This window comes from Papio anubis, chromosome 2 (genome assembly GCF_008728515.1).
Source record: "Papio anubis isolate 15944 chromosome 2, Panubis1.0, whole genome shotgun sequence".
NCBI classification, from domain to species: Eukaryota; Metazoa; Chordata; class Mammalia; order Primates; family Cercopithecidae; genus Papio; species Papio anubis.
The window spans coordinates 133,617,688-133,635,113 of NC_044977.1; the positions used below are offsets into that span (position 1 = coordinate 133,617,688).

Genomic DNA, 17,426 nt, shown 5'->3' on the forward strand with positions numbered 1-17,426 from the left:
CCTCAGCACTAAGCAGGGGAAAGGGCACCCTAACACAACATTACCCTCTACTATGCCCACTAAAACCATAATGCAGACTAGCCACAGTTTTTTGGCATCAGTCCCCGGTGCCCTTTTATTTTGCACCTCTTATTTTGACTTTGTTCATTGCCTTTGTTGAGATTAATGTTAAGAAATAACAGCAAATACAACACTATCATCTTGTAAACTTGCCATCCAGGAACTGGTCCACTTGAACACAATCAACTATGAGTGAGAGATGAGTCTAACCTGTAAAGTTGCCTTAGATATTCAAGATTAATGTTACCATATGAGAACCTTTTTAAACACAATCTAACCTTCCTGTTTTATTCACTTTCTCATATTTCTTACCTTTAAAATCCCCCATATAATATTTTACATAATATAAATGTTATGCAACTACACAAGTATTATTCTAAAAAAGTAAAATTTGGTGAGGTGGAAGGTAAAAATTTAATGACCAGTAAAAATCATAGTTTTCTTCCATAGCCATGTAATTTTTAAAAACAAAACCAAAAGAAGAAAAAATTTTAAAAGGAATCAGAAGCAAGGCAGTTTCTTGATTGACAAGTTGTATTCATCAAGCATATTTTCCAGACTCAGAACCCTACTGTATGTAAATCCTCCCTTCGAATTTATCATCCTATTGACTTTCTCCCATTACCAAGAGATTTCCCCCAAACACTTTCTGCCTTCATTCCATTTTACCAGTGCTGGCTAGCTCAGCCTCCCCACCCTTACAGACAGGTATCTAACTTCTAACTCCTCTCCTGTAACATTTCACAATCCTTAAAACTACAAGAAGACAGAACTCAGAATTTTACAGGAACATAATTGATCACCGTACATTAATGGTTGTGGGATGATCAGGCGAACAAAAGTCACATAATAATAATGGTATCCTCTTCCAAACTCTACCACAAATTTAACATTTAAAGAATACTTAAAAGCCAACAATCTAGGCAGATTTATATAACATCACTATAAATTTGGAAATAAAAAATAAACAAACAACTGTGAAAATGAAAGGAATGAGGAAGGAATTCCCTATCTTTTAATAAACTTAATAATTCTTTATAGAATCAAGGCATCAGGATGCTATAACTACAATCTTAGTAAACTCTTAAACATGGAAAACCAATACACTAAAGATAAACACATTTATATTGAAGTGTTAAAATAAATATATTCACACAAGACATTGAAAGACTGACAAAAGAGGATAAATTCCAACATTAGATTCTACTTCTTAGAATAAAAGACCTCAATTATAATTTTGAATAAAACGAACAAGATGCTGTGAATTTACTCTGTTAAAAAAGATCGTTTCATTTTAATGTTTTCTAATTTGACAAACACTTATGAGTGGATTTCAAGTTCTGTCTCTAAACTGACAAAACTAGAATCTCATTGTTTTAATAATAACAATTCTATGAAAAACAAAATCCAGACCTTATAAGCAGACACACTCACCCTTACACACACATACACCCTAATATTGCTCAAGCTCCTATTCCATATTTCAAAAAGGCTTAAACAATAGTAAATCACATGGTCTCCTCCTTCTGTTTCAACTTTATACTTTTCGTCTAACAGCTTTACAATAAGGAAATAAACATTTTTAATCACTAAGTAGTCTTCAAATTTTAAGTTCATACTCAGAACAAAGGAAACAGAATATGAAACTTTCCTACAGAATTAGGCAAATTTTCCTCTACTAACATACTAAACTTTGATATTGCTGTTTATATCGATTCCAATATTGTTATATTAAATAAAAATAGAAATGAAAATGTACCACAGTAAGAATCTGAGATAACTATTTTGATTTATCCTTTCTTCTTTCTCTACTGTATTCTCTCTTTTTGTTCCATTTTCTTCTACTCTTATAGCAACTGAGTCACAAGAAAAACCTCAGAGAACAAAAATGTAGTTTGAACATCACCATGGAATCACCAAGTCCTTACCAGGTAAGATTTTCTTCAACTTACCCACGTTTGATGTTATGTAATTCCTTGTCCTTCCCTTTGTCTTTCTCCTTTTCTCTTTTCTCTTTATCTCTGCCTTTACGTCGTTCTCTATCCCGAGACCGACTACGCGTTCTTCTGTGACTGGACCTTTCACTGCTACGACTATGAGAACGGAGACGAGGTCTTGACCTGGACCTATGGTAAGCAGATTTTGTTAAATAAACTTACTGCATAATTTCTATTATGAAAAGTAAATACTCTTTTAAATTATCTGAAAAAAAACTACTTAGTTTTAGTTGCGGACTCAGAATTAAATAACCATGTGAAGCAAGCACCTGAATATGATTCTTTATGAGTAAATGCTCTCACTTGAAATAATATGCGGGAAATATATATGCTAACTTTATAATAAATAATGATGCAGTTAAAAAGTGTTTGCCTTAAAGGTTCAAATCTAGTCTTAATTATTCACATCTCCTCAAATAATGTATCTAATTTAATCTACAAGGATAGGGCTTTCCTTTTCTCTATAATCTTTGCTTCCATATCTATTCAAATTTATGTCTTATTTCTAATTGTTCCAATATAAATATTGATCCACTCCAATCCAGCTATTCTTTGTATTAAATGCATTATGGTACAACACTAAGAAGTAATTATTTCAGGTTCTGGTTACAGCATTGATTTAAAAAAAAAACAAAAACAAAAACAAAAAAACTACCAGACTGACAATCCTACAGATAATTTTTAAAAACAACCCAGGTTGACCCTTGAACAACATGGGTTTCAACTTCATGGATCCACTTACAGGTGGATTTTCTTCCATCTCTGCCACCACTGAGACAGCAAGGCAAACCCTTCCTCTGCCTCTTCCTCCTGAGCCTATTCAACATGAAGATGAGGATGACAACCTTTATGATGATCCACTTCCACTTACTGAATATTAAATATATTTCATCTTCATGCAGGGTGCGGTGGCTCACGCCTGTAATCCCAGCACTTTGGGAGGCCAAGGCGGGTAGATCACTTGAGGGCAGGAGTTCGAGACCAGTCTGGCCAACATGGTGAAACCTCGTCTCTACTAAAAATACAAAAATTAGCTGGGCATGGTGGCTCATGCCTGTAACCCCAGCTACTCGAGAAGCTGAAACAGGAGAATTACTTGAACCTGGGAGGTGGAGGCTGCAGTGAGCCCAGATTGTACCACTGCACTCCAGCCTGGGTGACAGAGAAAGACTCCGTCTCAAAAGCAAACAGACAAACAAACAAACAACAACAAAAACAGAATTGTTGCCTTTTTAATCCAACCATGTGATTTTCCTGCTAAACAAAACAATAAACAAACAAAAGTATGTTTTTCAGAGGAAAATAACAGAGTTTTCATAATACTCACTTTGTCCAGGATAAAAACCCAAAATTCCTAGATAAATGAAGAAACACAAAAAATGTGTTCTATTCTTAAAAGACAGTATATGAAAAGCAACTGAGATTAAACTAGATGTTAAAGTCAGCAGATAAGGATTTTAAAGCAGTAAGTGTAACTAGGCTAATAATGAATATAAAATTAAGCAATCTCAATAGGAATACCAGAACATGAAAAAAAAAAATTCTGTAACTGAAAAACACAGTCTCTGAAATTAAAATTATGCTGGATGAGATTAAAAGCACACTGGTAATAACAGAGGAAAGAATCTGTATGCATGCAAATAAATCAATCAAAATTACCCAATATGAAGAACTAAGAGGAAAAAAGATTGTAATAAGAAAGACCCTCAGGGATCTGTGTGACAAGATTCAAATGCCTAACAAGCTTATTTAAACCCAGAAATAGAGAAAACAGAGGATGAAGCAGAAAATGTTTTCTCAGTGGTGAGCAAAAAATTTTCCAAAGTTAATAAAAGAAAAATTTACAGATTCTTTATTAGAAGTTCAACAAACCAAGTAAGATAAACATTAAAAAGACCATGATTAGAAATACTATAGTCAAACTGAAAAACACTAAAGGTGTAGAGAAATCTTGAAAGTATTCAGAGGAAAAACAACACATTACATACAGGTGAACAATGATACCAACTATTGCCACTGACTTCTTATCAAAAACAATGGAAATCAGAAGACAGCGGAACGAAATTCTTAACATGGTGAAAGAAAACAACAGGTCAACCTAGAATTTTATACCCAGCAAAAATATCCCTCAAAAATGAAAGTAAAATAAGGACATTTTCTAGACAAAGGAAAAGTAAACAAATATCAACAGAAGACTTACATTACAATAAATACTAAAGAAAGTTCTTCAGGCCAAAAAGGAATGATAACAGATGAAAACGTGGATCTTTAGGAAGGAATGAAGACTACCATAAAGTAAATAAATAGGTAAGTATCAAAAACTGTTTATTTCCCTTAATTTATTTAAAACACATATAAGTGCTCAAACTAAAAATAATAGTATTTTACTCTAAGGTTTATAATGAAGGTAGACATAATACAAATAATCTCTATAGAATAAAGCATGGGGCAAGTAAATAAACCTATACTGTTAAAAGGTTTCTATATTTCACATTAAACGGTGAAATAATAATTCTAAGTACACTGAAATGTTAAGAGCATACACTGTAATCCTTACAGCAACTACTAAAAAAAGAAGAAAATAAGTATGCTAAAAAGTCAATAGATTAATTTTAAAGGAATTATTAAAAATACTCATTAATCCAAAAGGAAGCTGGAAAGGAAGTAAAAAGAAAAAAAGAAGGCAAATACATAAAATAATAAAACGATAGACTAATTATATCATAAGTACATTAGATAATAACAAACAAAATATTGTAAAAAGGCTGTCTGTCAAAGGTATAAAAAGCAATACTGTATGCCATCTAGAACAACGACTATATGCTATCTACAAAATATGTACTTTAAATAAGCAGACACAGATAGGTTAAAAGTAAATGTCTAGGCCAGGTGCGGTGGCTCACGCCTGTAATCCCAGCACTTTGGGAGCCTGAAGTGAGCGGATCATGAGGTCACGAGATTGAGACCATCCTGGCCAACACAGTGAAACCCCGTCTCTATTAAAAAATACAAAAAATTAGCTGGGCCTGGTGGCTAGCACCTGTAGTCCCAGCTACTCAGGAGGCTGAGGCAGGAGAATGGCGTGAACCCAGGAGGCGGAGCTGCAGCGAGCCAAGATAGCGCCACTGCACTCCAGCCTGGGTGAGACTCTGTCTCAAAAAAATAAATAAATAAATAAATAAATGGCTAAAAATATATACATCATATAAACAGGAAGTACAGGAAAGCTGAAGTTAATATATTAATATCACATAAACTAGACTTCAGAAACTAAGAGTATCACCCAAAATAAAAATGGATACTTCATGATAATCAAAGGATAAATTCCTAGGTAGAAATCATGCAGAACATGTTTATCTGACCGAAACAGAGTTAAATTAGAATTTAACAATAAGACATACAGAAAAACTCCAGATATATGGAAACCAAATAAAACACTTTCAAATAATCCATGAGTCAAGTAAGAAAGCACAAAGGAAATTTAAAAGTATTTTGAACCGAATGAAAATGAAAAATACAACATATGAGAATTTGTGGGATGCAGCTAAAGCAATGTTTAGGGAAACATTTATAGTTTTAAATGTTTATATTAGAAAAGAAGGAATATCTAAAATTATTACCTAAGGTTTCACTTTAAGAAGCTACAAAAAGAAGAGCAAAGCACTATAAACCCAAAGTAGCTGGAAGAAAGGAAACACTAAAGAGAAAAATCAATGGAAGAAAAAACTAAAAAAGCCAAAATCTGGTACCCTGAGAATATCAATAAAATTAATGTCTCAGCTAAAGTGATCAAATGAAAGAAAAAGAGCAAATACAAACAACCAATACAAATTACCAAAGAATAAAGAATATGGATGATGGAGACATCACATGAACTCATCCTAGATACTTAGAATATATATTAGTCCATTTTCACTCCGCTGATAAAGACATACCTGAGACCGGGAAATTTACAAAAGAAAGAGATTTATTGGACCTACAGTTCCACTTGGCTGGGGAGGCCTCAAAATCATGGTGGAAGGCAAGGAGTAGCAAGTCACATCTCATGTGGATGGCAGCAGGCAAAGAAAGAGCTTGGGAGAGAAACTCCCATTTTTAAAACCAACAGATCTCATGAGACCCATTCACTATCATGAGAACAGCACGGGAAAGACCCGCCCTCATGATTCAGTCATCTCCTATGGGGTCCCTCCCACAACACATGGAAATTATGGGAGCTACAAGATGAGATTTGGGTGGGGACTGTATCAGGATATATGTAAGAGCCAAACTGTATCAGGATATATGTAAGTCTTTAAGAGAATTACATGGCTTTCAGCAGCAGTAACATTTGTCCTTGTCCATCTCTAATGGGTTCCCTTAATAAATAAAGAAGAATATTAGATCACAAACCCACAAACTTTGTTAATGTGATTTTAAGAAATTTCTTCCTTTTCTTCCTTCCTTCCTCCTTTCCTTTCCTTTTTCTTTTCTTCTTTCCTTTCCTTCCTACATTTCTTCATTCCTTTATTTATTTATTTGAGACAAGGTCTAACTCTGTCACCCAGGCTGGAGTGCAGCAGCATGATCATATCTTACGCAACCTCAAATTCCCTGACTCAAGCGATCCTCCCGCATCAGCCTCCCAAGTAGCTGGGACTACATATGCGTGCCACCATGCTCAGCTAATTTTTTTTCTGTGTGTGAGAGTGTGTGTGTGTGTGTGTGTATGTATGTCTATATAGATGGGGTCTCACTATTTTGCCCAGGCTGGTCTTAAACTCCTAGCTTCAAGTGATCTTCCCATGTCAGCCTCCCAAAGTTCTGGGATTATAGGCATGAGCTACTACATCACCTGCAGTTATAATATTTATTGCTGCTAATGTTAACATAAGTTTAATTATTTTATTGTCCTAATTTACAAACACGAAATTTCTACCATTTGCGAAGTTTCTTTGACTATTCCTTAATTTTGACACGAGTATCTTTCTATATCAAAATTTTATCATCACAACTTACTGTCTCCACAGATGTTACCTGATTCCTTTCTGATTAAATTTTCTATTATGTGTAAATATGTGGAAATTTTAACAGATTACTAAAATCTCTGAGTAAAAATCAAATTTTTAAGCTTTCTGATAAAAAAAGCAGTAACAATATAAATGGAAGGCAGCCTTTTTTGTGATAACCTCAGCCACTATAAATACATTATATGCACATAGACATACAGAATATTTTCATTATTTGGTTCTATATTATTTAGGACCAAAATATGATTCTGGCAATTAACTGTGAAAATACAGAGTAACAAAAGACAGGCGAGTTAAACATTAATACAATTCTATGGCTTATTTTTAAACTAAATCTGTAACAAAAGCTCATTTCTTACTCATTTGCCTCTTTTTATTAAAAAAAATATATACTATTGGACAAAATATACACCATTTTGGCTCCAGATAAGGTGGATTTTGGTAAAATCGTATTTTTATTGTACCCTTAAAATTAAATGTATCTGTTACTAATATGCTCAAAGTTACATACGCATTCAGATTTAGAAGATAAAGAAATCCTCAAATAATAGTGCCCTTGAACAAGCTATTTCCTCTGTGAGCTTCTGTTTCCTTATGTGCAAAATGGCAATAATATTTACCTTACCATGAGAATGAAATAATATTACCTGAGTTGTGAAATAAGACAAGTGATTTGGGAGAAGGAGGCAGGCACTAGGAAAGAAGTTAACTGAGGAAAGTACTAATTTGAGTGAATTTGTAAAATCTGAATCAGAAGCATATGAAATATGTTTCCCTCATACCATAGCATTCTGATTTTGAGAGACCTTTAAAATCTCAAGGCTGGCGTAAGAATCGCTCAAGGTTCAATGTATGTCTTTTATATAGGAAGGTGAATAATAATAATCTGAAGGACTAAAATCCTTGTCTTCACAGATAATCCTCGGCAGCCAAATACATGATCTTCAGCGGTTTGCTATTAACAGGAAGACCATATCACCTATCATCTAAGTCTTGAAGCCTTTGGAGGATAAAAGGAAATATTTGGGGGATATGTAGGTCTTGAAGGAGGTACTATAACATGAAGACAACAGGGCTTAATTGGCACTGTCCCAGAGGAAGTAGAGTCTGATCACATTTCTATCACCGTTATAGAAAAATGGGATACTGCAATTAGCAGTGAGGTATTCTGTCAAGTACTATCTACCCAACCCTCCCTAGCATCTTATTTCCCAATCTTCTACTTTTCCCAGCTTACCAATTAATTAAGCAAGCTCAGTTATCTCCAAACCCATCTCACAGTTTTCCCTAACACAAGGACTCTACTATAGAAAACATATGCCTGCCATTTTCCAAACTAATTGTGCTCATTATTCACCCTACATCTTCATACAAGCAATTCGTGTCTTGAAAATTCTGGTATATTCTATAGATGTTGCTGGTGTGGCTCAATAAACTGTGATAGCAATAGCAGATCTATAAGTCAAGTCACATGATGATAAATTCAAAGAAAGTAGTAAGTTTTAAAACATCAGAGTATGCACAGTATGCATAGTATAACCTATTGGACCTTCCCCCTGCCCTCTGTGTCTTAATGTTCATTGTTTTAATCCTCACACTGTCTGCCTCTTAATCATGCTTATAGATTGCAAGTAGCAAAAAGTGACTCTGAAGAAAATACGTGTGAAAAAGACAGTAAACCCAAAAACAAAGAGAGAAAAAAATTTATTAAAGGTTGTTAAAAACAACCATGAAACCAAACACAGATTGAAATAAACTAAGCTGTTAACTTCTTAGTTGTCATAAGAATTGACTTTACACAATTTTGAATAAAACTCACATCCTGGACATATGAACAACTCCATTTACTTTATTAAGTAACTTTACTTACAAATTAGAATGGTCCTCATCAAGAAGAAAGTAGAAGTTCAAAGTAAAAAGATTTCCTACCCAGACCAAACAAACAAACAAAAAGCCAAAGAAACCATATTAAAATTTAAGACTTATTTGTTCCTCATTCCTTAAATAAATATATTTCTGATAAATCACTCTAGAAGTCTCTAGAGTACCAAAGTCAATATGAAGATCTATTATAAGCAAAGAAACATTTGATAAAAAATGTGGCACTCTAGAACATCCAATATATAAGCAATAAATGGACAGCAAGATGTCCTATTATACCAGATAAATGCTTTCAATATCTACAGAATAAGAAAAGTCCCTGCAACATCTCTACATAAAATGAATTACTGCCCTAAAAAAACAATTTGTCAAGTTTCTTAATTGGCTAATAAGTTCTAAACACATGTAATCAAAACAAATACCCTAATATTTTGTCTTTCAAAAGAAAACTACAATACTTCAAGTAGTCTATTCAGTTAAGTCCTACCTATAAATAAAGACTACATTTACCATAAAACAAAACTGTAATTAAAATTAAATAATTACACATTGAATAAAAATAACATGGATTCCATGTCAGGATGACATTTTGAACATGGATACCTAATTTCACTCCCTACTAAATTCCAACTAAGATGATAAAAATAAGAGAAATTTTTTTAAGGACCTACACTCTAGGAAAGAGATGTGCTTTGGAAAGGAAGGTGTCCACCAGTGGCTTGGTGATAAAGAAAAACTAGGAAACAAGGTACTGAAGTTCAGAGATCTACCAAAACAAGATCATAAATGATGCCTGTAGTCTCAGCTACCTGAGAGTCTGAGGCAGGAGAATCACTTGACTCTAGGAGTTAGAAGGCTGTAGTAAGCTCAGATTGGAGTGAGCCACTGTACTCCAGCCTGCATGACTGAGCGAGACCCTATTTCTAATAAAATGAAAGAAAGAAACTCCACCTCACGATACTAAACAATAGAGTGCCACTCAAGAAGTCTTAAAGTCATACGAAATCTTCAGTCCATTCACAGTATTGTCTATTACTGCTGATCCAGGAAAATTATCAAGAATGACATAAAAAGAGAATCCAACAGCCATACAAAGCAACTATAAGAAAGAGAAATAATCAAAATTTTTCAAAAAATGTAAATATATCTCACCAAAAACCATGAAATAGAGAAGACTATAACATAGCACTCGAAAATGAATCAAACATAAAGAAACAAGCAAAAAAAAAAAAAAATTCCAGGACAAAAATAGACAAACAGGGAGATATGAAATGACCATTATCTGATTTTAGGAAAAAGCTCAATTTATTTAAAATAAAAACAAAATAACTAAACAAATTAAAATAAGTCATCCCAGAAATGAATATTAAATTACAACATGCTCATATAATAAGAGACATAGATGTTAATGATGAAAAGGGCCAAGAGAAAGAAAACAAAAGTAGTAGAAAATTTCAGAAAAAAGTTATAGAAAGAAGAGGCACACAATGAACAACCAACTAGCTGAGGTTCCAAAAGAAAACACAAGGTAACAGATTATTACAATCATAATGCAAGAACAGTCCTGTAACTAAAGCCATCCACATGTAGAAAGGGCCCACCACAGGGAAATAAACTACCCATAATTAACCCTGAGATATACACTGATTAAGTTGCTGCTCATTAAAGATAAAGGAAAAAGAATACTCTGATTAAGTCACTAACAAAGAAAGACAAGTTGATATCAGTCTCAACTGCATGATACACAGTAAAACAATGGCTTTAATTTTTTTTTGAGAAATTCAAGAGGGAAAAAAGTGTGTTGGCCATGTTACATCCCATTGGCCATGTATTCCAGCCAAGCTATCCTTCAAAAATCAAAGCCACAGAAAAACAAAAAGTAATAAAAGTAGTAATTTACGTTAGATTTATATAAGTCAAGACCATGCAACAATTTCTAGGTAAGTCACTGAAGGTATAATTAAAATAATGTACACTAGTCACCTAATAGAGAAGAAAATGAAATAAAATTAGTCCAAAGAAGTAGAAAAAAATGAAAAAATGGATTGCACAAATAGAAAACGAAGAATGAGATGGTAGAATTAAATCCAAATAGATCAGTAATTAATAAATATAAATGGACTAAATAATACAATCGAAAGATTATCCAACTGAAGGCAACAAACTACAAGCAGCTTTCAAAATGAACATCTTAAGTATTAAACCAAAGAAGGGTTCAAAGTAAAGGCAGAGAAAAAAAGATCATGCACGCACTAACAAAAAGAAAAAAAGATGGTGAAACCATACCAATGTCAGATAAAGCAGACTTCAAAATAAAGGCTACTATTAGAGACAGTCCTTGATGATAAGGGTAAACCCAAAAGCGTGTATTAATCTAACATTCCTGAATTTATAAATATGTAATAAAAGAGCCTCAAAATATGTAAAGCAGAAGTTAACAAAACTTAAAGGCAGAATCTTGATTGTGGATTTGTAAATTTAGAAAGTAAAGACACAGAAGATTTGAACTCATGGTTAAATTTACCTATTAACTATACTTCAAAACTTCTTAATACTCATTCTTATCAAATGTACCTATAATATTTCTTAAAATAAACTATATGGTGGGCCACGAAGGTAACCTCAACACTTTTCAAATCTAGAAAGCATTCAGATTATGTTTTCTAACTATAGTACAATTAAGGAAGAAAACAATAAACAAAAGACAACTAGAAGAATCCCCAAATGTTTGGAAATTAAGTAATACATGTTTATATATCCCATGGGAAAGAAGAAATCACAATGAGAATCTTTAAAATATGTGAATCAAATGAAAGCTAAAATATAACACATCAAAAATTTATAGAATATATCTAAAGCACAGCTCAGAGGAAAATTTATAGAGCTATAAATGCACAAATAAGAAAAGAATAAAAGCTGAAAATAAATGATCTAAGCATCCATCTCAAAGGGAAAAAAGACAGAAAAGTAAACTCAAAAGGTAAAAGGAAAGAAATAAAGAGAAAAGAAGCAAAAAATAATGAAACAAAAGATCAAGAAAGACCAAAGTTGATTTCTTGAAAGATTAATAAGGTTGATAAACTATTCATAGAAATGATGTTTTAAAAAAGAAATCACAAATAAAATAATCGATATTAGATTTAAATCACCTTTTGCCCATATGGGTTAAAAGCTATGAAAATAATCTTTCTACCATAAACAACTAGAAAAGCAGATAAAATGTATGAAACAACTGATTCAGATACTACGCAACAGGCAGCCTAGGACTATGATTCCCAAAAAAGGAAATAAAGGAACCTTAGGTGTGCCTCAGTTTACTGCCTTTAGAAACTTTCCAGACCACAGAGCAGGAAGAGGGAACCTAAACAAAAGCCTGGTGGATCTGCTGAGCTAAGGAGACAGAGACAGACCGGATCTGCTGAGCTAAGGAGACAGAGCAGACCTTCAGGTAGATCAAGGTTACTAGGATTTGCAAAGCATTGTATCAAACAGAAGGAAGTTTGATGGAAAGAGGAATACAGAAATCTGAAGTAGCGTCCCCTAGATCTTCTGATGAGTTCTAATCTATAAATATGTGAGGTGAAATTCCATGGAACCAGGGAAAAATATACTGGAAAACAGAAAAATTCCTAAACATCACACAGGGGGAGAAATAGAGTTCCCACAAGCCAGGAGACACCTTCTACCAAAGGCATTGCATAGAGTCAAGTATTAACACTGGAACAAAATTAGCCAGAAAAAATGTATCCTAGACTCATCCTAACAAAGCTAAAAATAAGCCTTGATATTGGTAAAGTATAGCAACGTGATGAGGTTATCTCATGGCTACATGGGAGTTTATTATACTATTCTCTACTTCAATGAATGCTTAATTTTTCTCCATTTAAAGGTTAAAAAAATTATTTGAACCTTCACTTATATATCTGTTATTTGAAACTCACCATAAAAATCACAGTGGCCAGTTTTTCAGTCCAATCCATATAAACCTATTCAGAAATTACCTGAAACCTTATACAAATACACCCACCAGCAACAACGCTATTTTGGGGGGAAAAATATAAACATTCTGAATTTTAACTAAGACAAATTAAGCAAATAAGTATTTTTCAGCTTTATTTACTGACCCTCATCTGTCTTAGAGAAATCTGTTCAGATCAGCATAGGTGTCAAATGTTCTAAAATGTAAAACAAGGGTCAACTGTCCTTACCAGAGGCAGAGGCTCAAGCCTCTACTTGCTGTGTAGATCAAGTGTTTGTAAAGAGGGGTTGTTTGTATATTCCTAATATGGAATTCTAGTTATATTGCTCAATTGAATAATATATCTTATCAAAATGCCAGAAACATTTATTTGGACCTATGACTCATATCAAGTTTTACTATTGAGCTATCAGAATGCAAAGCTGGTAAATAAAAATCAAAACCAATCTCCCCTTTACTATAATAGTTAATGCTCTAAAATATGTATAATAATATGCTTGTTTAGTATATGTCTCATTTAGCGACGTGATAGGGCATAACACTTTCCCCTATTATTACCAAGGATCATCTATGTGCTAAGAAGCATGCAAGCTATATTTATGTACTTTATCTCACTCAATTCTCCAGTTTTAAACAAATAGCTGTTGTTATCATCCCTTTTGGTGTTTTGGATATTTTTTTCCTGTTGGGGGACAGCTGTTTTGTTTTGTTTTTACTTTGAGAAAACTGGACTCTTAAAAGTTCAGAGGTCACAGAGTCAACGAGTGATAACACTGAAATCGAATCTCAGGTTTGTCCACATCCTTTCAACTATGACATACTCCCAATGAGATCTGATTGCAGTATCATTTTCAAATAAAATCTATAAAACAAAGATTTACACAGACTCATTTCTAAAATATTATCAAAAGATTTAACCCTATCTTATCACAAGTAGATCCATTTAACTAAATATTTTGGAACTCATGGTATCAACCTTACAAATTCCCAATCATCATCTCTGGTCTCCCCATTTTTAAGAAAAGATATTAAGGGTAGAATTGGGAAGAATGGGAAAAAAGCAAAAGAGAAACACAGAAAGACAGTGCCTCCCCACTAAAAAAGCATATAACCCACCCACTATGCCAAAGGTTAAGTCATTTAGTCAAGTTCAAAGATCTTCAAAGACTTCTTAGATCCAGATAAGCCCATATGTTACCAAAATTCTGTGAAAAAGCTATTGCTTTCCAATCTGCTTCTCATGTTTAAGATACAGAACACACAGATGCTTGGCATCACTCATCAGTCTTCCTAAATTTTCACACCAGATAATCAAGGTCCACCAATAACTTTCCTATCTAAAAATCCTAGAAATGTCTTTATTTCATCAGTGCCTGGTTCCCTTGTTAAATCAGAAAGTAACCATAAAAGACCATTCAGTTACTGTACAATAAGTGTTAATTTGCTAATTTCTTCACAGGTAATCAATTAAAATGTAAAATATTGGATAAAACTAGTTGCACTAAATTTAACAGCTGCTCCATAAGCATAATTAGTTTCACAAGGGCCATATGTATTCTGAACAGAGACAGAGTTGAAACAAATAGACAGATTTTAAACAAGTTTGAGAAAATCTGCATTTAATTAGCAGGTGGGCACTACAACTGCATAACATTTTTATACATTTATATTTATGAAGTGACAGAAGATCTAAAGGCTTTTTAAAACGGCGTTTATTGTTTGAATGGGAACTGTTTTGCTGCATGCTAAAGTGATTTAAGTCCTTATAGCTCTGCTTTGAAAAAAAATCATAAATGGTGAAAGAAAACATGTGGAAAACTGTAAAACTAGAAAGAATTCTCGACAAAAAACAGATACACATACCATAACTAAAAGGAACTACACTTAATTAAATGTACACTACATCTGGAATATCAGCCTAATAAAATGTGAAACTATTAATTTTCATTGTTCTAAAGGAAATGAGGTCAGTGTCATTTAATAATTCCTCCAATTACATTGGGCTAACTCATTGGACTATATGTTCTGGACACCATCTAATCTTAAAATGTTATATACTTTACATTATCCTTAAGTTAAACTTTTAAATAAAGGCATTTAAATTACAAAGGGGTAAAATAATAAAATCAGCAAATGAATTTTTTTAGCAGCTGGTAGCTACTAGTATTATATTTAAAACTTTATGGCTTTGGATGAGATTTTTCATGGACACTCATAAGTCTGAGTACACATTTGTTAGTTCTTATTAACACTGAAATCATTACTTTAAATATAGGAGTAGAATGTATAATTTTTAAAAGCAAAATGATGTTTACACCACCAATAATTTCATTAGTTGGCTATATTTATTATTAGTAGTTTTTAAATGTATGAAAAACAATAGGGCTTTTGAGGGCAAAATGCTTTACGGACTCTAAGGAGCAATAATATTTTTGTAAAAGAAAATGACGATTTTCCAAAATAAAACTGGATAATGAAGCAAATTCCTGCATTGTCCGTCTCTGCAGTGGAGAGTTAGAGAGAAGTCCTTATCAAGTAAGTAAACCAGTACCTTAAAAGTTAACTGTTTTCTCACCTAGCCAAATAAAGAGTGTGAAGCCTCCCATTTAGGTATCAAAGACACTGCACTTCAAAATTTCTTCAAATAGTAAAGTCCATATGCACAAACAAATTTAAATTATTAAACATTAATCTTGATTCTGGTAGCTTATTTTTGGAATTTAAGAAGTATCAACATGTTTTCTAATGTGCAAAATCTAAATCTGTATATGAACATTTTTAAGTATTTATGGAATCCATGCATCAAAAAAAGATTTAAAACAACAAATATGATTGTAAAATCAAACTCTGAAAACTATGTGCTTTGTAATCAACATTAATAAATACTTTATATTTAAAAATAAAACAAAAATACAGATTACTGTCCCTCAAAATAATTAAAAGTTTTTATATTAAACTTTGCCTTTACAGTTTATTCATATGAAATAGAAACTTATTGGGACAAAATATTAATATCTCTTAATTATAGCAAATTTTATTATTCTAAAGCTAAAAGAAAAACTTAAGATACTTGACAGCTTTATTTACTAAGAAGCATCCTTAAACATTACAAAGCTACAAGTAACTTGCTGAATGATTTCACACAACTACATAAAACATCACTTAAACGGACACACCTAATAGTTTACCAAATACATTGTTATCTGCTTGCCTTTAAATTAGACTTCCAACTCCCTTGTTTTATACTTTTCTTCCAAATCTGGGAACAAATTCTAAATTGTTTATGTCATTATTTTAATTGCCAAAAAAAAGGCTTTAATGGTAATGAAAGAATCTGAAAAAGCAAGATGCCTTAGGCATGAAACATCTCAATGGTCACCATATTTCATAAATGAGAAACAGAACTCAGGTACACCCTGCATTATTGTGTATTGTACTGCATTGTGTTATATGCTCAGGTACAAGAGGAAAAAATACTTGAAATTGAAACACACATTAGTATATTTCTTGATTTGGTGTGAGTGCTTCAAAAATAATTCTAGGTTTTGTTTTTTTTTTTCATAAACCATATAATAGAAAGCAGAAGAGATTTTAAAAAGAGACAGAGATCTTTGAGGTTTTGTTCCATGATGCAAGAAGAAACAAAGGCAAGCTAGTAATGAATAAGAAAGCTTAGTTAACTGAAAAATCAAAAATTATACTTTTTCTTAGTTTTCTCCATGGATCTTTATCTTGCATATTTCCAGCATGATTTAATAAAGATATTCCTAAATTCAAGTTCAAGATTCGGTATAAATAATTGATTTTATACTACTGGAAACAACACAAAGAAGAAAGTAAACTTAAAAGTGAAACCCCACCCCAATAACACCTAGCATGTATGGATTTTTATCAACAGTAAGACCAAACAGCAATCTTTTTTATCTAATTTAGAGATGGTGTCACTTTGTCACCCAATCTGGAATGCAGTACCATGATCACTGCAGCTTCAAACTACAGGGCTCAAGCAATCCTCCCCCATCAGCCCCCTGAGTAGCTAGGACTACAGGTGCATGCCACCATGCCCAATTAATTTTTTATTTTTGGAGAGATGGAGTCTAACTATGCTGCCTGTGTTGGTCTTGAACTCCTGGTCTCAAGCAATTCTCCTTCCTCAGCCTCCCAACATGCTGGGATTACAGGTATGAGCCATCAAACCCAACTGAAAAGGAATCTTTAGGCTCATATTCAAACTTACAAATTATTGTTTTACTTTTTATTTTTATAACTCCTTTTTTTAGAGGTCCTTCCTAAAAAATGGTTTCAATATATAATCATGTCTATTTCCAGCTGATATTTTACTTTTTAAGCAAAAACATAACTTCTTAACTAAATCAATTTTACACTGAATAACCTATAAATTCACTAGAAGATCAACCCACACAAACAATACAAAGGCACTTCTTTTTTTAAACAATCACTCATTTCCATTTTTACTACTGAGTAAAGGAAAAAGAGGTT

General features: G+C 32.8%; 1 protein-coding gene across 1 annotated transcript in view; it reads right to left on the bottom strand.

The window, feature by feature from the left end:
• RSRC1 (arginine and serine rich coiled-coil 1) overlaps positions 1-17,426 on the bottom strand; it is a 445,722-nt gene that overhangs the window by 358,157 nt on the left and 70,139 nt on the right. The window contains exon 5 of the mRNA XM_017955757.3: positions 2,013-2,186. Coding sequence (XP_017811246.3) covers positions 2,013-2,186 — 174 coding nt within the window. The remainder of the gene's footprint in view (positions 1-2,012; positions 2,187-17,426) is intronic.